Genomic DNA, 27,857 nt, shown 5'->3' on the forward strand with positions numbered 1-27,857 from the left:
ATATTGCAATTTTTAAAGTTATATTTTCATTGAGTTTACTCAGACTATCACTGATGCTTTTTATTAGTATAAGGATAGATATCATATTCTTTAAATTCATCTATAGACATGCCTCAGAGATAGTTGTGAGTTTAATTCTAGACTACTGCAATAAAGCAGATGTCACAATAAAGCAAGTTACATGAATTTTTTGTTTTCTCAGTGAGTATAGACGCGTACAATGACATTAGGTCCAGAAATGCAATGTACATACCTTAATTAAGAAATGCTTTATTGCTAAAGTATGCTAGCCATCATCTGAGCTTCCAGGGAGTTGTAGTGTTTTTTTATGCAGTAATAGCATCCAAGATCACAGGATCATCATAACAGTATAATAATAATGAAAAAGTTTGAAATATTGTAAGAATTACCAAAATGTGACACAGATAAGAAATGAGCAAATCCTATTGGAAAATGGTGCTGATAAACTTGATTGACACATGCTTGCTGTAAACCTTCAATTTGTTAAAAAAAAAAAAAATTCACAATATCTGTGGAGCACAATAAAATGAGGTATGCTTGTATTCATTTTCTCCTCAATAATCTGCAGAATATTGAACCCAAGGGTACAACTAAAACCAGTTATCTAAGCTTAGATGGGCTTTTCTGTAGTTATAGGCAAATTTTGTCAAGTAAATATAGACTGTCATTATTAAACACTTTTTACAAGGAAATTTTGAGTCTCTGTGCTGTTCAACATAGTACACTGCTTTATCTTATTCTAAGTGTTGTGCTATTGTGTGAAGTTTTTACTCCATATCAATTCAATACCGTTGGGTCATAACTTCAACATATTTCTTTGGAAGAGAAGAAGAAAGAAAAGATGTTTATTAATTGATGATAGAAGTTGAGAAATGGTCAGCTCCTCTCCTTTTCTCTTTTACATACTATTGTCTTTAGTCTTATAAACCACTCAGTCTGTCTTCATGATTTTTCACCCATAGCCATCCAAGTCATTTGGAAGAAAAATTTCTTCGGTATCAAGATTAGTATGATCAGAATATAGGAAAATTAAAAGGATTTTTTTTTTGTGGAGGATATTTTTACTGGAGGAGATGATAGTGATGATGATAGAAATTAAACACAGAAAGAATTACTAAAATGAGTGTTTTAGAAAACATGAATGAACTGAGACTTAAATTGGAATTAATGTTGTTAGGTTAGAAACAGTTTATGTTAGTTAATGGACCATTGCTAACTGCCTTTATAAAAATTTTCTAAGCAGATATTTGACTCTCTTTTTTGTGACTCTTTTCCTTTTAGTTCATTGCTAGGCCGGCCCAACTTTTCTGTAGTGCCTTCTGACTACACTTACGTCATGAGGAGCAGTTATGTGTGGTGATTAAGAGTCTTAGCTCTTATCATATGCCTTTTAGCCACTATGGCATTGTGACCTTGGATGAACTGAATGTGTCCAGGCCTTAGCTTTCTTATTTGTAAAAGGGAGATAATATTTATTATATGATAAGATTAAGTAAAAATTAGTGTGTATCACCAACTTGATGGACATGAACTTGAGTGGGATTTGGTGATGGACAGGTAAGCCTGCTGTGTTGCAGTCCATGGGGTTGCAAAGAGTCGGATACAACTGAGCTGAACTGAATGTGTATAAGGCAGTGGGCTTCAAAATATTTTGTTGCTTACTCATAAAAGAAATTTGAAAAACAGATTCACATATTTTTAAGTTGATATCTATTATTTGTCATTGAGTTTATTAGTTGAAAGGTATAATTTCCAGTGTACTGAAAATGTTAACACTGTGAAATAGAGTTGTTATAAACTTATTTTAAACATCCAATTAAATGTAAATACTTGATAATGTGGTAGTATCTGTTTTATAAAATGTATAAACTTTTGTAATTTCCATGCATGTTCCTCACAGAATTTTATAAAATATTTTTGTTCTTAAAAGTGTTTTATTGATCACCTGTCTAGTTTCTGTACTATCATAATATGTACTCTTGTGAACATGAGGTTCTGAATGTTTAATTCTTCTGTCTGGAGTAATTACAAGTAATGCATAATTAAGATTGTAATAGTCATGGTACCTTGAGTAAAGGAGAGCTTTACTGATATTTGTTTGGCATCATAGTGGTTTTTAAATTTTAGGCAGTGTACTCTTGTAAGATTTGGGTTGTGTGAGAGTCCTGCCTGTTTTTCTTTTCCTTTTTTGAGTGAGGGAAGGAAATTTGTGAAGAAGGTCAGAAGTAGCTTAAGTGTATAGCTTAGATTGCAGGTGACTTCTCAGGCAGATTGTCTTGGAAAAGAAAACAGGGAAGTTGATGTTCTGAAAATTGGTTCTCAGAAAACTTGATTGTGTACCCCTTGGAAAGTTGTTGTTTACCTCAGTTTGAAATCGATGAATTAAGTATATATAGTTCAGAGCCTAGTTTATAAATAGAATTTAAAAAATTTGGAGTATCTTACTGATCTCCATATTTAAGTTCTTTATATGGAATATTTATTTCATGGTTTCTATCAAAATGCTTAGTTTGACTGTGTTAAAGGAAATCTGAAAAGAAATAGATTTATGTTTTTGTACTTTCTTTGAAACATGCTATTGGTATAGAAATCCTAATCAAAATGTTTTTTGTTGTTGGTTTTCCCCAAATTGGTCTCATACATGTACTTTACCAACTGTAGTTAAGGGGCTCTGAAAGATTTCAGGAGGATTGAACTTCTTTGGTTATTCAGTCACTCATTTGTGGCAACCCCATGGACTGCAGCACTCCAGGCTTCCCTGTCCATCACCAACTCCCGGAGCTTACTCAGACTCATGTCCATAGAGTCGGTGATGCCATCCAACCATCTCATCCTCTGTCGTTCCCTTCTCCTGCCTTCAGTCTTTCCCAGCATCAGTTATTCGCATCAGGTGGCCAAAGTATTGGAATTTCAGCTTCAGTATCAGTCTTTCCAATGCATATTCAGGACTGATTTCCTTTAGGATGGACTGGTTGGATCTCCTTGCAGTCCAAGGGACTTTCAAGAGTCTTCTCCCAACACCACAGTTGAAAAGCATCAATTCTTCTGTACTCAGCTTTCTTTATAATCCAACTCTCACATCCATCCATGACTACTGGAAAAACCATAGCTTTGACTAGATGGACCTTTGTTGGCCCTTGAGGTATAATCATAAACATTTTTACAGATAAAAGCAAAATAAACATTTGGTTTATGTCCTTTAAATATTTTGGTTTACTTCAACTTTTATGATGAAAGGGTAAAGCTTTACTGAATGCAAGTCATCCTGAGAGGTAAATTGTTTTTAATCATGCAAGTTACTTTCTGTTACTCTTTATAGGAGAGGAATCGGGCTGATTTGTCAATAAAACAAAATAAGTCATTTTAGCTATTCAGTCTCATTTTCAAAGGGTTGGTAAGAGAGGTCATCAGCTGTTTGAGTTAGAGCCCCATGAGATTTTATTCTTTTATATTTTTGATTGATAAGAAGCCTTTCCAGTGTAGACTAAGAATGGAACTTAAAGAACTATCTTCAGTTGGATATAGTAGTAATGACACTAAGTCTTAGGTAGTGCTTACCATATGCCAAGTCCTTTACACATATGAATTCACTTCATTTTTTAACTACTCTGAAGAAGGTGCTCTCATTATCCCTATTTTTAAAGATAGGTTAAACTGAGTCACAGAAAGTTAAGTAAATTTGTTCAAGGTGTCAAAGCTAGGAAGTGGCAGAGCTGAGATTCACACCTGGAGTTTGGCTCTATAGTGATTACTCTGTTAACTATGGTGCTAAAATATCTCTGGTTTCCTATAGACATCAGTCATCTTTTGCTCCTACTTGGACACATATGTGATTGCAAATGGTGGCATCCAGTTCAAGAGCTAGGGCAAAAACATTGTGAAATGCCTAAGTAACCGTTCTCTGCCACCATATGCGATTGCCACACACACACGCACACACACACTGCCACCAGACGTGATTGTTACACACACACGCACACACCATACACCCACATTAGAAGAGCTATTAGTCCCCACAGTTGGATGCCAGTTTCTTTCAGAGGATCTAGATCTTAATTATAGTGATAAGAATTTATGAGGAAACTTAACCGTTCTTCATGAACAAGAGTAGAAAAATAGTTTATATCAGTTGAAGAGATATTTTTAATGAATATTTTAATTCAAGCTTTTTGTAATACAAGAATCAGATGCAAGGAGATATGTCTAAATATTAAGCATGTATGCTGGTTAGACTCAAGACTTAATGGAAACCTTTCTTTGTTAAATTCTATATTCTATTAAGTGGTATTTAAATTAGCGTCACAATCCATTGTGAAAAAGAATCAGTCCCATATTAAAGAATTGAAGTTTAGGATACTCTCTAGAAATAGCAGTAAGTGTTAGTTGCTCAGTTGTGTCCAACTCTTTGGGATCCCATGGACTGTAGTCTGCCAGGCTCCTTTGTCCATGGAATTCTCTAGGCAAGAATACTGAAATAGGTTTTTACTCCCTTCTCCAGGGGATCTTCCCAACCCAGGGATCAAACCCAGGTCTCCTGCATTGCAGGCAGATTCTTTACCCACTAAGCCACCAGGGAGGCCCAGAGATAGCAATAAGGTTTTATTAAATAAAGACTTCTGACCAACTTAGATAAGTTGTCTATTTCTACTGAGTGGTTTAACTATTCTGCTTTTGTGTTTTTGTTTTATGAGGTTAAAAATTAAATATATATCTTAATATTGGAGTTTTAAAAAGATAGCTTAAAATTTATTTTCAGTGAATATAAATTTTAGATATCCTTTAAACTTGATTTCCTTAAATTCTCAATTCCTGTTTTCATCCTTTCATTAAAGATACTTATGACAAAATGCAATAGGTTTTCTTTTATATTTATATTGTAATTATGATTTTTTAAATACTTTTACAGTATTCTCTCATTTCTTTTTTCTCCATCCCTAATTTATAGTAAACATACATAACAATTTTTAGCTTAAATAAGGAACCACTGAATGATATTATTGCTTGATAGATGAAGTCTCTAGTTGGGAATATAGTAATAGTTACATTTACCCTTGGAAATGAATGGTTTTTATTCTGAATTTATTATTTATAACTTCATAAATGATTACAGTTTAACTTCAGATTTCTATTAATGTCTTTGAGTAATTTTGAAATTCTAGTCATTAATTACTGGCGGCTATCAAGCTCATACTCTTTAATTAACTTGAATGCACCAAAGAGTTAGGAAGAAGCCAGAAAAAGACCACCAAGAATTTAAAGACAGAACCTACTGGCATGGACTTGGCTCGGGGATAACTGTGTTAGGCCTTTTATTCATTCTGTCTCTTCTTAATTTATGTGCAGTTTCAATAGTGTTTGATTTTCCTGACTCTTTATAACAAATTATAAACAGCAGTAGTATGCTTCTGGTTTAGGTAGAGGTAGACTCTCAGATTACATTAAGAAGAAATAGCATTATCAACTGTACATGTTTTGACTTTGTTTTTCCCTTACACAGAGTACAAATGTTTGTAAATATAAGAAGTAATTAACTCTAAAAAGGAGTAACTGGCAGACTCCTAGCAAGGGAATAAGATTAAATAAAAACCATAAAAAGCAGATACAGGTGTTTAAAAATTATAATGATCTCGGCCCATTTAGATATGGAGCAAAACAATTATCACCTGAGGTATGTGCCTTTCAGTCAAGAGGTTTTAATAACTCCTAAGTAAGATATGGGCTTCTCTGGAGTTTTTAATAATTTCCTAAGTAACATAGGCTTCTCTGGTGGCTCAGCGGTAACGAATCCTGCGAATGTAGGAGATGTGGATTCGATCCCTGGGTCGGGAAGATCTCCTGGAGAAGGAAATGGCAACCCACTCCAATACTCTTGCCTGGAGAATCCCATGGACAGAGGAGCCTGGTGGGCTACAGTCCATAGGGTCACGAAAGAGTTGGACATGACGTGCAACTAAGCAACAAGTAACATATAAAAGGTTAAATCAAATTTATTACCTGTCGAGAAATAGGGATATAAAGTGTGTTTTATAATAAAGTCTTTTTTTAATTTAAAGAGGGTAAGCTTCAGTGTTTCTGAAATTTTGTTCATATCCACAAATGATATATTTACTATATTTAGTATAAATCTGTTTTTATTCTTTGTCATCTTTTGCAGGTACTGTACTAAAATAGAAATAAAGCTTATTTTGCTTATACTTATTTTGAATGTGAATAAAGTTCATCATATTCAAAATAATTTTTTCCTCAGGTGCTACAAAGTACACAGATAAAGACAATGGAGGAATGCTTGTGTGGTCTCCATATCACAGTATCCCAGATGCCAAATGTAAGTTTTTTAAAACTGGATGTCTATGTAAGTAGGAAATCAATCAACCAATTCAGAATCCAACTTATGTTTGTTTTTGGATCTCTTAGATCTCATAAGAAATAGTTTGCCTTTGTTTTATTTTGTGTTTTTTTTTTGATGGAGCTTGCTATATTAGAATGTTTTTCCTTTTGAAAGATAGTGGGTTGATCATTCCAATTTGTGTCAGGCCCAGGAAGACTGAAAAAACCTGGGATCTGATGGCATTGCTGCTTAAATCCTGAAGCAGGGGAGGGAGTTACAATGTAGACATCTGCACAGGCTATTCCTCAGTACATGAAGCTGTAAAGAAATGCCTTCAAACTTCCAAGAGCCCACTATCATTACCATTTTAAAGAGGAAAGGGGAAAGAACTGACTTCAGCAGCCATCAATCAGGCCATCTTTGTGCTCTCCATTTCTGGACGGAGACCTTCTGGATCATTGACCATGCACTTCTTGAATCATGGTGTGGCTTTAGACTTCAGTGTGATGTAGCGGACCTGATCCTTTGCGGCACATCAGATATAGGAAACGTGCAGGTAACAAAACTAAGATCCCCACCCCTCCACTCAGTTATCATTTGATTTATTAAAACAAAAACCACTGAACAGCTATTTTAGCAGCTGTAAAATAAGTTTGTCTTTTTAAAATATTTACCAGATCTCAAAAGATGTCCCATGCTGGTTTATTTAGTCCCATGAAAGTTAACAAGGTCCTATATATCATGTGCACAGTATGTCTTTCATACTTGTTAATGCAGTAAGAGAACTAAAAATTGAAAACTGAGTGTTATTTTGCATACCTAATAATTCTTCCTATTTACAAGCTTCAGAATACCAGCAAAAAGTCTAGCTGGTAATCTAGGAATTAATGCCCTTGAGGTATTTTTAACTGAAAACACAAAGTCATACATTTTGTGTACTGAGGAACCTGAAAGAGATTGTCAGGCTTTTTCAGTTTAGTCTTCCTTATAGGCAGATGCTTTCATTCATAAACTGAGCATCAGTGTCATTGGCTTTTGCCTTTTTAGTGCTGTTTTATATAATGATGTATTTCTTAGCAAAGTGGAAAACAAGATTCAGAAAGCCAACATGTCCTGGCAGTGGTGTGTCTACCTAGAATATCCCAGTGAACGTCTAGGGCAGTGGTTTTCATCCTTGGCTGTGCTTTGGACTTGCTTAGGGGAACTTTAAAAAAAACTTCTATTGATCTCTGGCCTCTACCTCAAACTAATTAAATCAAAGTTTAGGGGGTGGAGCCAGGACTTGCTATTTTAGAGCTCTTCTGATCCTAATGCATAGCCAAGGTTGGGAACCACAGGTTGATTGGTTTTATTTAGCCTTCATTTATATAGGACTACAAGACATTTTTGTTAATTAGCATGTATGTAGACCTGTCATGTTTAAATACTATGAGTTCTAAATAGAAAATAGTGTTTGGATTTTCTCCAAAGCTTGCAATCTTAGGGAGATACAGTAACATCTATAACAAATTAGTTGTTAATATAACAGCATTATTGTTATAACAGCATATTTATATATTAAACTGTACTGTACTATTAATAACAGCAAACTCTTAGAAAGTACTTAAAATGGGCCAGATGCTGCTTCAAGAACTTAACATATATTAGCTCATTTAATCCTAGGAGGAATAGTACTGAAAATAGTACTATTCTTATCACTATTTATAGTGAAGAAACTAAGATACAAAAAGGTCAAGTTAATTGCTTAAAGTCCAAAAACAAGTGACAGGGCTGGGAATGAAGTCTTGGTAGATGAACTAGCTGTTCTCGGATCAGAATTCTTAACCACTGCTTCTCAAAAATGTGCTTAAAGAATTTATATATTTATATTGTACAGGATTAAGAAAGACTTTGCATAAAAATGAGTCCTAAATGTGAAATACAGATTTCTCAGCAATAAGGCCTTGAAATAGCCTGTATATATATGTCCTCATAGAAGCTGTGCTTAAACAACTATTTGCTTGATTATAATAATTGAGGATGAAAGAAAATGGAATATATAGGTACCTTTTGTATAGCTAGCAGGAGGAGCTGAAGAAAATTTTAGGCATCCTAAAGCATGTTTAAATTGTTACTATACTGGCAAAACTATAAACCATCCTTTATACAGTAATCAAATATGGGAAGGTAAAAGCTTTGGGAAAACTCTAAACATGAGATGAGGTCTTAAATAGCTAAGTCTCGCTAAATAAATATTCCAACAGAAGCTACCTAATATTTTACACTATAATTAGGCTCTGTTGGCTGACCACAGATTGGTCTTTTTATAATACAAAAATAATTAGTCATGTCATTGAATTTAATAAGTATATGCTGTATGGTCATGGAGATAAGGCATACTAAGTAAAATTTTAAACCAAGTGAGCTTCTGATCCTGTATGTAGAAGTGAAGGTCTTTCTTATAATGTTTTATGGAAAATGACTTTGGCTTTTTTTTATCCCTAGAGTATAATTGTTTTTAAATTTTGCTTTGTTTAAAAAAGCAAAGTCAACCTGGGCAGATGAAGTAAATGAGAATAATTAATTATATAACACTGTTTCATTACAGTGGATGAATATATTGCAATTGCAAAGGAGAAACATGGCTACAATGTGGAACAGGTATGTAGAGAAACATTTTAATATTAAGGTTTGCCTCAGTGATTATCAAATCCAAAGAACATCTCATGATAGTTTCTGCCTTAAGAAAGTGCTTAAGTTCAACTAACTTTATGAAAGTGAAAATGTTAGTTGTTCAGTTGTGTCCGACTCTTTGTGACCGCATGGACTGTAGCCCATCTGGCTTCTCTGTGGGATTCTATTCAATTCTATTCTATTCTATTCAACCCAGGAGTGGGTTGTTGTTTCCTTCTCCAGGGGATCTTCCCAACCCAGGGATCCATCACAGATCTCCTGAATTGCGGGCAGTTTCTTTACTGTTTGAGCTACCTGGGAGGTTGTAGCAAAGTCTGACCTTTCATCATTAAAGATTTTGCTTTTATAAACATTATTTATCTCAAGGGCTTGAACATTTGTCTCTCAGTATCTCTGGGTTGTTTTTTTTTTTTTTGAGTTCTTAAAGATCTGAAAGACTTAAGGATTACTCGCAAATACTTACCAAAAGAGAAGATTTTTTTAAGTAGAAGTAATTCTCTGACTTTTTAACCTAAAAGACCTAGAAACTAAACTTTTTACTTAAATATTTTAAGGTTTTTAAATTTTGAAGGAAATAATTCACAAAGGGCTTTTAAAAAAAATAGATAACTTTAAGAGGAGATATATGTGGTATGGGACTGCCCAGGTGGTGCAGTGGTAAAGAATCCACCTGCCAGTGCAAGAGACAAAGGTTTGATCCCTGGGTCAGGAAAATCCCCTAGAGGAGGAAATGGCAACCCACTCCAGTATTCTTGCCTGGAAAACTCCATGGACAGAGGAGCCTGACAGGCTATAGTCCTTGGCGTCGCAAACAGGACTGACCAACTGAGCATGCACACATGCATATATGACATATGGTCCATTATCCCCAGTAAAATGGGAATGTAGAGCATGGAAAGTGAAAGTAAAATAGACATTCTTAAATTTCATTTCAAGTAAGTATAAAATCAACCTCTGTCAGAATTAATAGTAAAATAAGTGAACTTTCTGTTACCTGGATTATATTAGCTAATTTTATAGTTAGCAACATGGTGCAATTATAGAAAATCATTTTGGTGAGATTGAGATGTTAATCTAAATATAGTTAAGTTTTCTGAGGGTTTTGAAGACTTTGCTTATGTATTTTGTTTTTAAGACTTGACTTTCTTTTTACTATTTGATAAGGTTAATTCTTTGAAATATGACCGTATATGTGTCCATTTTCATGTTCGTTTTCAAGGAGTACTACCAGAGTACCAAAGTATTACCAAAGTGAGAAATTAATGCTGTTTAAAAAGTTACTATCTCTCCTCTTAAAAAATAAACCTTTATCCCCTAAATGATAGTTCAGTCGCTCAGTCGTGTCTGACTCTCTGTGACCCCATGAACCACAGCACGTCAGGCCTCCCTGTCCATCACCAACTCCCGGAGTCCACCCAAAGCCATGTCCATTGAGTCGGTGATGCCATCCAACCATCTCATCCTCTGTCCTCCCCTTCTCCTGCCCTCACTCTTTCCCAGCATCAGAGTCTTTTCCAGTGAGTCAGCTCTTCGCATCAGGTGGCCAAAGTATCAGTACCTTACAGTAAAGATAAAGGTGTACCTCTTACAATAGAAGGAAAAGTTGTTGAATTGTCAGAAATTATCCATTTCAGGTTTTCCTATGATTTGGTAATAAAGTCATTGAAATTATTAATATGCCTTATAGTAGTTCTTTGTGTACATTATAATAATAAAGAACTTTAGAAATACATGTGGTAAAATAGTGTTAAAATTTGCTTTTGAGGTACTCAGATACTTCTAACAGGTTAAAACATAAATAGTTCTCTACCGATTCTTGTCTGAGCCCTTCTAGTTTTGTGTTATAATTGATAGTTTCATTCAAGTATTGACTTACAGGTTATTTTTCCTTTTAGCATATTTTTCCCTACACTTGACAAATGAATAAATATGAGTGAAAGTCTTGATATGAGCCTACAGACCTGCTTTAGTAATTATAGCCACTCTCCTCAGCTCACTTTTTCCTAGATTCTACAGCAGATGTGGTATGTAAGAACATTTACTATTCTGAGGCCCTGATTTGAAAGAAAGAAATGAGCTCTGTTACCTGGACACCCTGATTAAAAGCCCCAAACTGAATATCTTCAGTTGAAGTCATAGGCTTAAGACTTTAACCTGATTTGTGTTTAACTCTCTCAAGTGTGATGGAACATGAGTCCATTAAAACCAAAGGGGAATGATTTCTCTTCAAAGGCACTTGGCATGTTGTTCTGGCATAAACATAACATTGAGAAGTCCCTTGCTGATCTCCCTAATTTCACTCCCTTTCCGGATGAGTGGACAGTGGAAGATAAAGTCCTATTTGAACAAGCCTTTAGTTTTCATGGGAAGAGCTTTCACAGGATTCAGCAAATGGTATGGTAATTTTGCTTTTACTGTGGTTCATACCTGAGTGATACCTAATTCTGTTGTTAAACACTTCCTAATTATTAAATACAAAAAAGTTTTCCAATCTAATTGTTAAAAATATTTTGAAATAGATAGATTTGCATATAGTCTTATTTTCTACAACTACTCTTAATACGTGATCATATGTTCCATTTCATTGTAATAAGTTAAGATTATGATAGTGAAAGTGAAGGGGGCTTCCCTGGTAGCTCAGAGGTTAAAGCGTCTGCCTGCAGTGCAGGAGACTTGAGTTCGATCCCTGGGTTGGGAAGATCCAAGATTAATAGACTTATTAAATACGTTTATAATTTCAGGAAAAATCATAATTTCAGTTTTATTAAATGTTTCATTTTTAACATGAGGATTTTATTTTCAAATTTATATTCTTTGGGATATGAAAACTGTTGATAGTTAGAAATTCTGTATCATTTCAACGTTGTTCGGGGGCTGTTCCTTTTTTTTTTTTTTGAAAGAAAAACTGATCTTTATTTCTAGTTCTTAAATTTTTTGTATTTCTAGTCAAAATTGTATAACTCTGAGAAGTTGCATTAAACTCTTTTAAGTTGAATTTTGGAAATTAGAAATGTTTGCAAATATATCTAAGTGTCTTCCATAATCAAAAACAACATTTTTAATTGGAACAGTGTGTCCTTGTCAGTATTTGACAAACTAGTGCATGATCATTAGTCCTTTTAATATCCAAGTCTGTTTGCATTATTTATCATCTTAAAGCCTGGATTTAAAACAAAATGATATTGAATCGCTTTTCTTTAAAACATTATGCTAAGCAACAGAAGCCAAACATAAAAGGCCACATATTGTGTGATTCCACTTTCATGAAATATCCAAAATAGGCAAATCTGTAGAGACAGAAAGTAGATTGGTAGTTGTCAGGATCTGGGTTAAAGGGAGAATACGGAGTGACTGTTAACAAGTTTAAGGTTTCTTCTTGAGGTTATAAAAATGTCTGAAATTAAATAGTGGTAGTTGTACAACTTAGTGGGTAAGCTAAAACCCTCTGAATTGTACACTTTAAATTAGTGAATTTTGTGATATATGAATTATAAATCAGTTTATAAAAATCCAGTTTACAGAGGGGGTGGAAAGAGCAGAGTAACTCTCTAAGAAAACAGATGTGGAATATTTCCATTTTGCTGTGGACTTCTGGGGCCATTCACATCATATTAGTTTGTGACATCCTTCTCTCCTTTCTCTGCTCAGAATAAATAGAAATATTTATTTACAAATATCAGTGACATAGGTATGGTGGAGTTCTATGACTGTAGCTGCACTTTTTAACTCTATAATTCATAAAGGTACCTGGGAAAATTTTGTTCGTCTGTGCTTTTGTTTGCTAAGTATCAAAGAATAATACCAGAGATATTATTCATTCTGTTAATCAGAGTTTGTGAAAAAAACTTGCTGATATTAACATGATTTTTTTTTTCAAGCTTCCAGATAAGACAATTGCTAGCCTTGTGAAATATTACTATTCCTGGAAAAAAACTCGATCTAGGACAAGCTTAATGGATCGCCAGGCTCGTAAACTAGCCAACAGACATAATCAGGGTGACAGGTAGGTTGGATGCCTTTATATAGTTACAGGTATTGCTCATATTTCCTAAGGTAGAACAGTGATCACAACATATTGTAAATGCTTCTTACCCTTATATTCTTATTTCTGCTCTGACAAGAACAACTGAGTGATGAGAAATTTTCATTGTAAGAACTTTCTTCAACTCTTTAACTGTTAATCATAGTCAGCAAACCTTTGTACTGAGTTATATTTGAATTGTATTTAATCACAAATGCTTCCCTTTAGTATTGATATATTCAGTACATATATTTAGACTATATTAAAAAATATATTCGGGACTTCCGTGGTGGTCCAGTGGTTAAGTCTCTGTGCTTCCACTGCAGGAAGCATGGTTTGATCCATGGTTGGGGAACTAATATCCCACATGCCAAGCTGTGCAGTGAAAAAGTAAGGGGGAAAAAAAAGAAATATATTCTCTGGAAGATGGTCTTTCCACAGTTACCTGAATAACTGAAGTCCACATTATTATAGCTGTGTCTTTCTGATCGTATAAAAGAGCGTTTTGCTTTCTGGTTTTTGTCTGTCTTTATCCTCCAATTGGAGAACCGAAATAATAAATATTACATCAAATTACTATATATGTTCTTTCTCCCAAGTGATATTTCTTTCTAAATATCTTTCCTATTAAGTCTCTGTTTTTTAGCTGGAAATGTTTGCTTAAATGTTTCTGTATACCTAAAAGGATAAATGTTTCTAAACACTAGAGGAATCTAAATTATGAAAACTTGTCTTCCTAAGGATAACTCCTGGGGAATATTTAGTAAAATTACTAGGTAGGTATATTGCAGTTTGATAAGAACACTGGAATAGAATAAAAAGTGAGTTAAATTTATTAATCTTTGTTTCTTTTCAGTGATGATGACGTGGAAGAAACACACCCAGTGGATGGAAACGATAGTGATTATGATCCCAAAAAAGAAGCCAAGAAAGAGGTAATGATGATCATTAGAGTCCTTGTAACTGTTCTACAAATTCACTCCAAAAAAATGAGCAGTACTTCATATTAAGAAAAGCATTTTTATATAATGGATTAGAAGGTAGTAAATTTAATGTTAATTGAAGTTTTTTGGAAAAGCAAAAACATCAAGATTTCCAATTAGCCAGTAGTTTAAGTAATTTGGGGATTATCTCATCCATTCAGAGGTATAAAGGCCCTCCCATGATGCCTGTTCTTTTATTTTTTTGGCCACTCTACATGACTTGTAGGATCTCAGTTCCCTGGCCTGTGAGAACCGGGAACCCTAACCACTGAGCCTCCAGGAAACGACCCACAACACCTGTTCTTTAATCCATAGAAAAGAAGTAAAATCACTCTTAGATGAGACAATATTAAGTGTAGAATATTTTTTTGGAGAACATTTAGTTTATTCCATTTTATAACAAATTAGAAATTAGTACCAGGTATACTAACAGCAGTGAAAATTGAAAGCTGCCTCAAAGGAAGAGATGGAAGAATTCCCAACTAGAAATGCAGTCATACTCCTCAATTTAGTGATAATGGTGATGACTTAAAATCTTGAAAATTTTTAAATTGATATACATGCTCATTTATTAAGGCAAGGAATTAAATAATTGTAAAAAATATATAGACTAGATGTCAGTGGGTAAAGGTTTGTGATGTATAGGCAACTTGTGAAAATAACATTGAAAATTGGAGACAGAAATGTGACTTCATCCAATTGAATGACTCACATTCCTCCTCTTAAGGAACTCAATGCCATGGCCCGTTCTGGCACTTGTCATCTTTTGTCAGTGAAATTTGAAAAATTTTACTCAGCTTGATACTTTACTGATTTTCTTACTACTGCTAAAGTTCTCAGATTCCCTGAATCCTTCACTTTTTCCCAAGCCTCCTTGTCTCCCTGAACCTTAGACCAAATGGCCATTTCCTTAAGTTGCTCTCTTCCTAGTATCTGTAACTCCCCATTTCTCTCACTCTCCTGCTATTCCTTCTCTAACCCTATAAACCCACAATGCTGGATAAATTGCTATTCTTGGTCTGGGGTTACAAGAGAAGATTACACAATCATGTACATTGTTGGTACTTGCAAAAAATAGTTTTCAATCTCAGTGTAACCCTTAGCATCTCTCAATTTTTAACCTGTAATTTTCAGTTTTTTCCATTGGTAAAATTAAAATAATAGGTTTGTTCTGACAATCAACTAGGTAATATATATAAAAGCATTTATTATAGTACCTAGTACATAATAAATCTTGAATAAGATTTATTGTGTAAGCAAGTATATGAACAGTCATCCTTTTCTACACATCACCTACCACCTCCCCTCTCCCCTGAAAAACTCAGCAGATAACTTCACTTTCTACTTCAAGAAGAAAATATCAAGCAGGAATGCCCTTAGATTCCAGCCGCTCCCCTAACCTCTATGCTACCACACTACACTTTTTATCTGAGTATATTTACACTTAGGACATTATATTAAAATTACTGTTTTTTCCCCTTTAAGCTGTGAACTCTTTGAAGTCAGGGCTTCTGTAACCCTGGAACATCTGGTTCCCACCTCCCCAGCACTTTATACAGTACTCATTTCCCACTTCCTTGCTGGTGCTTGATAGGATCAGACTTTTCAAATGTCACAAATGCAGTAATATGAAATTACTGAATGAACAGTCTGTGCTGCATGCCTCTCTTTGACAGTAAGAAAGGTCCCTCCCCTTGTTCTGTATAATTTCATTGCTAGTTTGATGCTTACTGTCCCTGCATATTGCCTTTAGGACCTTTTCCACCAGTTTCTTTGCCATACTTTCAGCCTTTTCACTGCAGCCCAGAAGTATGCTCCAGTCTTTGATTTACAAGCATCACTATCTATCTTAGCATTACTTCACTCTTTGAGTTTGCTTCATTCAGCTTGCTGCCCCTTTACTTCTCTCAAACTGCCGACAGGTCAGCAGTGACCTCCTTCCTAACTGCCACATCCAGCGACTGGTTACTCAGTGCATTCTCCTTGTGCTTCCTGTATTATTTCAAGTTGTTGACCCCTCCCTTGTTCTGAAAATCTGGTTTTGACTTTTATAACACCATTCTCTGATTCCCATCTACCTTTTTAACTAGTGTTATTTAGTCGCTCAGTTGTGCCCAATTCTTTGCAACCGCAAGGACTGTAGCCCGCCAGGCTCCTCTGTCCATGGAATTCTCCAGGCCAGAAGACTGGAAAGTTTCCTTCTCCTGGGGATGATCTTGACCCAGAGATCAAACCTGTGTCTTTTGCATTGGCAAGCAGATTCTTTACTGCTGAGCGGGCGTGGAAGCTACTTTTAACCATTGTGTCTCGGTTTTAGTGACTTCTTTTTCTCCTTCTCAATTACTCTGTTCATTGTGTGATTATTGTTTCTAATTTTCTGTCTCAAATAACTGTAAATTTTATTATTTTCTCTTTGGTCTTCTAGGTGACTGCCTTATTTTTAGGTTCCCATCTCTTCTCTGAATTACTGACATTTTCTATCTTATCTTAATTTACCTTGTCTCCAGATGTTGCACCACACCTTTCAAGACCATTCTCTACACGGTTGCCAAGACAACCTTTTAAAACCAAATTTACTGTTTGCAGTTCCTCCGTGGCTTTGTCCATAGGATAAAACACAACCTTTCTAGTTAGACATTCTCCACCCCCACTGTTATTTCACATTGCTAAGAGAGGCTCAGGTAAGTGTTTTAGTGCCCTGGCTTTTGCTCTTTGTTGGTCTGTTTTTCTGGCGTTTTTCCCTTTTTTCTCAAATAGGCCTGGCAAATTCCTCTTAACTCTGCAATATGTAGCTTGTCTATGAACTCCACTTGCCTTATGTTGACTTGCTTCCTTGTTTTTCTTTAAATCCATTGCAGTCCTCATTGAGCTGAGTGGTACTTGTGTACATCTAATCTCCCCTCACCTGCCTGCCTATCCTTGAGTGGTAAGCTCTTAAGGAGCAAGAAATGAGTCTCAACTGCAGGGCCTGGTACACAGTAGGCAGTCATTCAAATTTATTTTAACAGATAAGAATATATACTATAAACTCTTAATTGCTGTACAAATATGAGAGATTAGAGATTTGGGTTTAGTTACCTAGGAAATGTGTGTATGTAGAATACTGTTTTGTCCAGCCATGTGAGGTGATACTTATACATTTGGTCTTTTGTTTGCCAATGATCTCATCCCATTAGCAAAAGACAGTGAGGGGAATAAAATTTAAAAAGTGTTAAAAACATACTGCAGGGTTGTGGTCCAGGGCTGGCACTGTGTGTCAGCAGTTTCATTCCGTTCTCTGCTCTTTCCCGGATGACAGGGGCACCAGGCAGGCAATGATGCTATAACATTGCCTTTAACACAGAGCTGCTTTTGCAAGTTAATGACGCGTTATATGGAAAGGTTTTTATTTTTAACTTTTAAAAATTATGAAACTATACATACCATAGACTGTACAATTTGAAGAATAGTAATAAACACCAGTGTGTCCATCACTGAGCTTAAGAAACAGAAGTCCTTTGTTTTCTTTATTGCACCCTACTCCTTTCTTTCCAGTGGGAACCTGGATGGAAATCGTAGGCATCCATTGTATGCATGTGCCACCACTTACCTCCTCTAATTAATGGACATTGTTTCTAGCTGCTTCTTATTATGAACAATACTGATAAGAGCATATCCTGGATACATGCATATACAACGGCTCCTGTGCGATAGCAGTTCTCAGCAAGATTTAGTATTACCTGCATAAGGGACATGTGAAAATTATGGAGGTGTTTCTGGTTGACGGACACTCTTAGCATATAGTGGGAAAGGGATGCCAGGTCTCCTGAAGTGCACAGTGCAGATTATTCCACCAAAATGCCAACCACGACTTAGTGAGTAGTAATACCCTGTAATTGTTCGGAGTGGCATTACTCTATTTAGACGGTAGCCATGTTTTACTTTTCCTGGGTGTGTGCGAGCTAAACCGCTTCTGTCGTGTCCGACTCTTGTGACCCTGTGAGCTGTAGCCCACTAGGCTCCACTAGTCATGGGATTCTGCAGGCAAGAATACTGGAGGGGGTTCCATCCCCTCCTCCAAGGGATCTTCCTGACCCTGGGATCGAACCCACATCTCTTACATCTCCTACATCGGCAGGCGGGTTCTTTATCACTAGCATCACTCTATTTTAGACTATAACTGTGTTTAACTTTCCTAGATAATGGCAAATCATTTTCTACATTTGATGTACTTCTGTTGGCTAGGAGAGTACTCATTACCCAACTTCCTTGCCAGTGCTTCAGGATTTCCCAGGTGGCTCAGAGGTGAAGAATCTGTGTGCCAATGCAGGAGACAGGTTCAGTCCCTGAATCAAGAAGATTCCCTGGAGAAGGAAATGGCAACCCACTCCAGTATTCTTGGCTGGAGAATTTCAAGGACAAAGGAACCTGGCGGGCTACACTCCATGGGGTTGCAAAGAGTCAGACACGACTGAGCATGCAGCATTCACTGCCAGTACTTTATATGATAAGTCTTCCAAGATATTAGGAATCTGATAATCTGAATTGGTATCTCATTGTGTTCTCAGTTCATTCATCAGGTTACTAATGAGGCTGATTATTTTTCCATCTGTTTATTATATATTATTATGTCTTTTTTAAAGTGCGTATTTGTGTTTTATCTGTTGGTTTGGTTTTGTCTTTTTCTTAAAGAGAATGTATGAATTTTTTTCTTACGGAATTCCTTGTATATTCTAGATACTAATTTTTTCGTTAAGTGTGTTGCAGAGATCTTTTAGCAGTTCTTGGTTTATCTTTTTTTACTCTCTTTACATGCTTTGATGAACAGCTATTTCATCAAAAGTATGTAAATAATCAAATTTCAATACTCTATTTTTTTTCTGTAAATTTAAAAATTTTGCTTTTTACACTTATGTCCTTTATCTGTCAGTAATTAAGTTTGGTTTATATTGTCAGATAAAGACCCATTTTGTTTTGTTTTCTAATAGAAAATAAGTTCATCTCTTTCAACTGGTCTGCCATATCAGCTGTATCATGGATGAGGTTTCTATATAAGTATGGCTCTCTAGGGGCTTCCCTGCTGGCTCAGATGGTAAAGATTCCACCTGCAGTGCAGGAGACCCAAGTTCAATCCCTGGGTCGGGAAGATCACTTGGAGAAGGGAATGACAACCCACTCCAGTATTCTTGCCTGGAGAATTCCATGGACAGAGGAGCCTGGCAGGCTACTGTCTGTGGGGCTGCAGAGACTCAAGTTAACATTTGCACTCTCACTGGCTTTCCAGTCTGCTTCTCCTGTGTCGCACAGCGTCTTAGCTAGTATAACTTTATAATAAACCTTGATAGCTGCTGGGATAACTCCTCTTACTTGGTGTAGTGCTTCTTAAGGCTTCCTTGGCTATTTTTGGACCTTTATCTCAAACTTCAAAGTAGGAGAGCCCTACTTGATACTCCATTGAATCTATATATAAACTGGAGAGAAATGAAATCTGTTACCTGTTTGTAGATTAGTTTGCATTTCCTATATAGAGGTTTATATTATCTGAAAATAATAGCAGTTTTATTTCTTTTCAATCCTTGTAATACTTTTTATTTCTGCTCTTACTGAACTGGTTAAAATCACCAGTATAATGTTGAAGAGAAGTTATAATAGCAAATATTTTTATCGTATTCCTGACTTTAGAGAGAATAATTTTAGGTTTCAGCATCAAGTAGGGTGTTATTGAAGGTTTTGGACTTGCTCACGTGACTGTCAGCTAAAGTGAAAGTGAAGTCGCTCAGTTGTGTCTGACTCTTTGCAACCTGGTAGACTATAACCCACCAGGCTCTTCTGTCCATGGGATTCTCCAGGCAAGAATACTGGAGTGGGTTGCCATTTCCTTCTCCAGGGGATCTTCCTGACCCAGGGATAGAACCCAGGTCTACCGTATTGCGGGCAGATGCTTTAACCTCTGAGCCACGCATTCCTCTATAGCCTGGTGGTCCCCTAGTAATCTGGCTTCTTACCGTGGCTGGTTTCCTCCAAAGTAATCATCCCCAAAGCAGAGAGAGAAGGTACCTAGCCATTTCTGGCCTAGCCTTGCAAGTTACTCAGTGTCACACGTCTTACATTCTGTTGGTTATAAGTGAGCTACTGAACTTGGTCCAGAATCAAAGAGGATAGGATAGAGAGTCTCTCTTCCCAGTGGTTGGAATGTTGAGGAATTTGAGGATATGTTTTAAAACCTCCAAATCTAGAATGTTGAATTTTCATGAATGTTTTTCCATGTGTGCTTGAGAGTAATATATACTTTTAATTATTGGTTATAGGGGTTTTTTTGATGTGTCTTAATTGAAGCTTGTCAGTTAATATGATTGAAATCAGTATTCTGTTACTGCTTGCCTACTTGCTAGTATTGGTTTTGTAGGTGTTTATGTGCTTTTCTGATGGATTATTGAAAAATAACTGTATTTTGAAGCTATTATTTATTAGATGTGTAGTAACTGTTTTGTTGAATTTGAAACTTTTATCTTCTACTTTTAAAGATTATTTGTCTGGTATAGCTCTATCTGCCTCCTGAGAAATCTGTATGCAGGTTAAGAAGCAACAGTTAGAACCAGACATGGAACAATGGACTGGTTCCAAATTGGGAAAGGAGTATGTCTAGGCTGTATATTGTCACCCTGCTTATTTAACTTATATGCAGAGTACATCATGTGAAATGCTGGGCTGGGTGAAGCACAAGCTGGAATCAAGATTGCTGGGAGAAATATCAATAACCTCAGATATGCAGATGACACCACCCTTACGGCAGAAGGTGACAAAGAACTAAAGAGCCTCTTGATGAAAGCAAAAGAGAGCGTAAAGCTGGCTTAAAACTCAGCATTCAAAAAATGAAGATCTTGGCATCTGGTTCCATCACTTAATGGCAAATAGATGAGAAAACAATGGAAACAGTGACAGACTTTATTTTCTTGGGTTCCAGAATCATTGCAGATGATGATAGTGATTGCAGCTGTGAAATTAAAAGACACTTGCTCCTTGGAAGAAAAGCTATGACCAACCTAGGTGGTGGTTTAGTCACAAGTTGTGACCAACCTAGACAACATATTAAAAGCAGAGACATTACTTTGCCAGCAAAGGTCCATCTAGTCAAGGCTATGGTTTTTCCAGGGGTCATGTATCGATGTGAGAGTTGGACTGTGAAGAAGGCTGAGCGCCAAAGAATTGATGCTTTTGAACTCTGGTGTTGGAGAAGACTCTTGAGAGTCCCTTGGACTGCAAGGAGATCCAACCAGTCCATTCTAAAGGAGACCAACCCTGGGATTTCTTTGGAGGGAATGATGCTGAAGCTGAAACTCCAATACTTTGGCCACCTCATGCGAAGAGTTGACTCATTGGAAAAGACTCTGATGCTGGGAGGGATCGGGGGCAGGAGGAGAAGGGGATGACAGAGGATGAGATGGTTGGATGACATCACCAACTCAATGGGCATGAGTTTGAGCAAGCTCCAGGAGTAGTTGGTGATGGACAGGGAGGCCTGGCCTGTTGCAGTCCATAGGGTTGCAAAGAATTGGACATGACTGAGCGACTGAACTGAACTGATAGCTTTGTCATCTTTCTTTTGTTGTGTTTGACTGGTATATCATTATTCCTTACTTTCAACATTTCTGTGTCTTAATATTTTAAGTATATGTCTTATAGGAACAGATATGTGGTATTTTTTATTTTATCTAGAGAATTTAGCCCCTTTATACCAGTTATGATTAATATTTGTATTTTTGTTATTTCTTATTTTTATCTTCTATTTCACTTTCTTTTTGGATCAAGAATTCGTCTCTTGTTTGATTTTTTTTATTTTATTCTCTACTAGTTTGGAATGTTTCTATATTTCTGTTCTTATTGTATACTCTGGAAGTTTTATCTTGCATATTTAACTTTAAAAGTCTAATTTTGTTGCTTTTAATGAGTTTCTGGTTAATTTAAGTCCATTAAGATGCTTTGACTTCAGCCACTACCTTCTTGTTTTATATGCTATTTTTTTCCAGTTTTAGTTACATCTTATTTTTTAATATATCACATTAGACATATAGTCAGTGTTAGATTTACTAAACTAACAAGAAATTTACCCAATTTTTAATACTTAAAACACTTAATTTTGCTTACCTTTCATTCTTGAATCTTAGACCTTTCTTTGAAAATAATTTCTCTTTTTTCCTAAGTGTATCTTTTACAGATTAATTTAATGAGAGTCTATTGATTATTCACACAGTCAGTTTTGGAATGTCCAAAATGCCTATTTCTTAAACCCTTAGTTTTGCTGGGGTTAGACTCTTAGGTTGACTGATACTATTTGAAGATATTATTCTGCTGCTTTCTGATTTCTGTCATTGCTTTAGAGAAGTCTGCTGTCAGGCAGTCTGCCATCATTGCTTTGGAGGTAAATTTTTTTTTTTTGGAGGTAATTTAAAAAAAATTTGTGATTGCTTTACAATATTGTGTTGGTTTCTGCCATACATCAACATGAATCAGCCATAGGTATACATATGTCTCCTCCCCCTTGGACCTCCGTCCCACCTCCCACCCCATCCCACCCTTCTAGGTTGTCACAGAGCACCTGATTTGAGCTCCTTGCGTCATACAGCAAATTTCCTCTGGCTGGCTGTTTTACATATGGTAATTTATATGTTTCCATGCTGCTCTCTCAATTCGCCCCACCCTCTCCTTCCCCCACTGTGTCCACAAGTCTGTTCTCTCTGTCTGCATCTCCACTGCTGCCCTGCAAATAGGCTCATCAGTACCATCTTTCTAGATTTTATATATATATGTGTGTATATATATATATATGTGCGCTAACTGCTACTGCTAAGTCACTTCAGTCGTGTCCAACTCTGTGCAACCCCGTAGATGGCAGCCCACCAGGTTCCCCCGTCCCTGGGATTCTCCACGCAAGAACACTGGAGTGGGTTGCCATTGCCTTCTCCAACGCATGAAAGTGAAAAGTGAAAGTCAAGTCGCCCAGTCGTGTCCGGCTCTTAGCGACCCCATGGACTGCAGCCTTTCAGGCTCCTCTGTCCATGGGATTTTCCAGGCAAGAGTACTGGAGCGGGGTGCCATTGCCTTCTCCATATATATATATATATATATATATATATATATGTTAATGTACAATATTTGTTTTTCTTTTTCTGACTTATAACAGGCTTTAGGTTCATTTGCCTCATTAGGGCTGACTCAAATGGTGTTTTGTTTTTTTTTTTATGGCTGAGTAATATTCCATTGTAGGTATGTACCACAGCTTCTTTACCCATTCATCTGTCGATGGACATCTGGATTGCTTCCTAGCTATTTTCAATAGTGCTGCAACATCTCTTTTCAGTTATGGTTTTCTTAGGTTACATGCCGATTAGTGGGATTGTTGGGTCATATGGTAGTTCTGTTCCTGGTTTTTTAAGGAATCTCCATAATGTGATGTCAGTTTACGTTCCTACCAACAGTGCAAGAGGGTGCTCTTGTCCACACCCTTCTTTGGAGGTAATTTAACTTTTCTTTGTCTGCTTTTATGATCTCTTCTTTGTCTTTAGTGTTCCGTAGTTTCATTTTGAAGTATATGGCTGTGGATTTTTTTTCTTTTGAAACTTGCTTTGGATTCCTTTGTACTTTCTAAATCCTATCTTAAGTTCTGTAAAATTCTCATTTGTTGAATCTTTGAATCTAAAGCCTCCTTCATCCTCTCTATGCTTTCTTTTGAGAATTCTTTTGGAAAGGTAATGGACTTTTCACATGTCTCGATCACTCAGGTATCCCATGTCGTCCCATACTTCCATGCTGTGTTTTGGGCATTTTCCTCATAGGTGCTTTCAGAGTCACTGATTTTCTTTTGAGCTCTGTCCAGTCTGCTGAGTAACCCATCCATTGAATTTCTAATCTGATTTATAATATTTTTTATTTCCAGATGTTCTGTTTGGTTTTTTTGCCTGTCTGCTTGGTCAGTTTTGATGGACTCATTTCTTATAAGAATATTCCATATTTTCGATTCTTTCTTTCTTTGTACATGTATAACATCTTTATTGTATTCTCTTTATCCAGTAATTATAATAGTTGTGATCTCTGTAGATGTAATTCTGTTGTTTGCCTTCTGCAGTGTTTTACTCAGGAGGCTTGTTTGGCAGTTTGTAGTTGTGAGCTCATTTTCCTTGGAACATGTTTGTTGAAAATTTTCAAGACCTGCATTTACAGTGCATTCTTCTAAAGACAGCTTGCATTTACTTCTGCTAACTGAAAGCCCTACCAACCTGAGACACTCTAAAGTAAATTTTTGATTTGAGGTTTTTCAGGCCAGACAGTTCATATAAATTTAGTCTCCAAACCTGTCTGAATATAGGCCTGTGGCTAGGGATTCAGGAAAGACTCTTTTTGGTTTCTTTGCTTTGCTTTGAGCCAAGGTTGAAGTGGTCTTGACTTTCTTTAAATCATCCTCCCTTTGCAGAGCAGGGTCATTTTTCCGACTTTGCCTGATGTTGGAGCCCCCTCCCCTTCCAGAGTTCTGGCTTTCACTCTTGTGCTCTTCACCTGTTGTCCGTTGTTCTTTAGGCAAGTGTCAGCTCCTGCATCCCTGCTTATCTCTTGCTTTCTCATCATTTCTGGTCTCTGAGGGATTTCTTCACTTCTCTGCCAGCTCAGAAATGAATTTTAAAAGATTTTTTAAAATACTTGATCTAGCAATTTTAGGAGTGCTACACTGGGAGGATTTTCCCTGAACATCAAATCTGTCATGTGTTGCTTTGAATTGAGTTTTAAGGAACAGAGTGAATTACAGTACTGGGTACTATATAATTATATTATGACTTTTACACAGAGTTCCTTTTTTAATGAATTATTAAATCTATTCAGTATATTGTCTTCAGCCTAATGGGACACAGTTTCTAATGGATTCCTATCTTAGAAGCACAGAATAGCATTGTATTTTTACATCACAGTTTTTAAGAATATTGCAAATATAAGAACGAAATCCTACTTAAAAGTTCATGGTGATCATTATTAGAGCTTTTTAAACCTCTTCCAAAGTGAAAATTTCAGTGTTACTTTATTCACAGGTAAATAGACTTGGAGTTTAGAAATGTTGTTAGTATTAAAATAATCTTGTGCTCTTTTTAATTTTTAGAGGCATAGTTCTCTTTCAACAACTCTGAAGTGAGAATAAAATGTTATCTCTTTTTTACCAGTTGTCTGAGCTACCAGTTGTCATGATTCCTAATTTGCCCCTTTTTTTACTTTCTTTAAAACTTTGCACTTAGTAAGTTGTAGCTTACGCACCACCCCCTTATTGCTGAGAGAAAATATATCCCCTCTTGAAATCATGAAGCAAACTGAAATAATGTAAAATCCACCTTATTTTTTCATTTGTTCATAGTCTTCTGGGCATAGAAACCTAACATTTTATTGAGTGGATTAATGAAACACACGTTATGTTGTATGCTCATTTCCCCCTAATTGAATGCTCATTTCCCCCTAATTGATAGTTGTTATGTGTGTGTGTGTTTGGACTCATATGTAATATAATTGGTTAGAAGTATTTAGTAGGTACACTTAATGTAACAGATACTACTATTAGTAATCTGTTAGTAATAGACTGTTTTCAACTTATACCTGTATAAAAACCCAGATGAGCTGTTATTATTTTTTCTTCCAGGGTAATACTGACCAGCCTGTCCAAACTAGCAAGATTGGACTTGGGAGGAGAGAATATCAGAGTTTACAACACCGCCATCATTCGCAGCGTTCTAAGTGCCGTCCACCTAAGGGCATGTATTTAACCCAAGAAGATGTGGTAGCTGTTTCCTGTAGCCCCAATGCAGCCAACACCATCCTGAGGCAACTGGACATGGAGTTGATCTCTTTAAAACGTCAGGTATTTTATAAAAATTATTTTTGATGATTCTGTCCATTTTGCTTACTTACTTTATCCCTGTAAACTCAGTTTTTTTTTTACAGATTTTCTCAACCACTCAGTTACATAAGCTTTATCTTTCTTATTTACCTTGCTTTCAAATTATAAGGTGCCACTGAGTATTTTAGATTTGAATCCCAGCATTGCTACTGTTAGCTCTGTGATGCTGGGAAATAATAGAATCTAAGCTTCCATTTTTTATTTATAAAATTGAAGATAATAATCTTTCTTCTCTTGCAGATTGTTGAGAATTATTTGAGATAACACTTATGGATTGTCATCATTAGCACCAGTAGTAGTAGCAGCAGTATTATTTAAAAGTTTCTTTAGCATAATCAGGTAGTGGATAAGGTTTTAGAGTCCTTGATCTTAAATTCTAAACCTAGCTACACTGTCTACTTCCTGCACAACCCTAGGGGAGCTGTTTAACTTCTCTCAACTTCAGTTTTCTGTCTTAAAATAAGGATAATGATATTTTGGTTGGGAGGAATTAAACACGGTAATATAGGGTAAATGCTTAAAACATCAGTGCCTTGCACATAATATGTACTGATTATTGGTTGTTATTAGGTCTCCAGTCTTTCTCTGGCTTTTCCTTTATTTATTTATTTATTTATTTATTTCTGTTGTTGTTTTAAGACTGGGCTTTCTTGGTATAAATTAACCAACTTTGCCAGTGACTTCTGAGTTTACTTCCTAAGTTGTGGCTTTTCTCCTAAGCTCTATAGCTATATTTCCAACTACCTGTTAGACATCTCATCTAACTCCCCAAAGATTTTTTTTTCTGTTCCTTGTTTGTTGAAACATCTGAATTTATCTTTTACTCATCCCTTGCCTGTATTACTCTCTCAACACACACAAATTCAAGTGGTAGATTATTTTATCTCTGAAATTTCCTTTAAATCAACCCCCAGCTTTTTAATCTCATCACTCCTATCCTTGTTATGGCCCTTACCACCTCTTTTCTGAGTATAACTATCATGTTGATTCTCCTTGCTATCTACCTCTTCTCAGTCCCTTGTTACACATTTCATCAATGTTATTCTTTTAAAATACTGGTGTAATCAAGATCACTCATCTTAAAATGCTTCATTAATTCCTACTTGCCTTTAGCAGGTTATTTGAAGAGCTAGACAGAAATTTATAGGAAGGGCATATTAAATTTAAAATTCATCATGAGTGAGGAAGCTACTGAAGAATTTAAAAGAGGTGTATAACATGGTCATATTTATATTTTTAAGCTATATCTCTTCTTGTTTTTTTTTTTTTTTTTTTTTGTAGTTGCTTTAGGGATTACAACATGCATCCTTAGCTTACAGTGTCATCCTTGTTTAGATATCACAGTATGCACCGTTAGAGTTAATATTGTTACCACTTCCGTATAATGTATGAACTTTGCAACAGGGTAGTATGGGACCAAGATGGTTTTTCTCTATCCTAAACATTCAGATTTCTCTACCCCTTGACCCTGGTTACTTACCCAAACTGCTTTTATATTTCTGTTTTCTTCTCCAGCAAAGTTCCAGAATAAATAACAAAATCTACCACATTAGCTTCCTCTGCTTTCTTACCACTTATTTTCAGAGGCTTCCCAATCTAGTTTCTGTCCCACATCCCATCCCACTTCTGCCACTGAATAAGCTGTCTTAAGATTGTTTATGAACAAGTTGCCCAGTCGAGTGCCCTCTTCTTGGTTCTTATCTCTTTTGAAAGCCACCTCCTCCTCCTTAGAATTCCTTTCTTTTGACTTATGATGCTGGATTCTCAAGTATATATAGTATATATTTGATTGAATGCTTTTCCTTTAGTCAAACCATAAATGTGTGTAGAAGACTCTCATCTTCCAACCCACAGCACCCCTTCTCTTTAGAGAATTTCTAAAACACTTTACCTGTGATATTTTTAAAGTACTCAGAATTTTTT

General features: G+C 36.0%; 1 protein-coding gene across 3 annotated transcripts in view; it reads left to right on the forward strand.

Moving 5' to 3' along the window:
* RCOR3 (REST corepressor 3) overlaps positions 1-27,857 on the forward strand; it is a 52,669-nt gene that overhangs the window by 3,120 nt on the left and 21,692 nt on the right. For all 3 annotated transcript variants that reach the window (XM_040263104.1, XM_040263103.1, XM_040263102.1), the window contains exons 3-8: positions 6,269-6,346; positions 8,937-8,989; positions 11,255-11,416; positions 12,901-13,025; positions 13,900-13,978; positions 25,677-25,895. In XM_040263104.1, the coding sequence (XP_040119038.1) occupies positions 6,269-6,346; positions 8,937-8,989; positions 11,255-11,416; positions 12,901-13,025; positions 13,900-13,978; positions 25,677-25,895 (716 nt within the window). The remainder of the gene's footprint in view (positions 1-6,268; positions 6,347-8,936; positions 8,990-11,254; positions 11,417-12,900; positions 13,026-13,899; positions 13,979-25,676; positions 25,896-27,857) is intronic.

The sequence above is a fragment of the Oryx dammah genome, unplaced genomic scaffold (genome assembly GCF_014754425.2).
Source record: "Oryx dammah isolate SB20612 unplaced genomic scaffold, SCBI_Odam_1.1 HiC_scaffold_21, whole genome shotgun sequence".
Lineage (NCBI taxonomy): Eukaryota > Metazoa > Chordata > Mammalia > Artiodactyla > Bovidae > Oryx > Oryx dammah.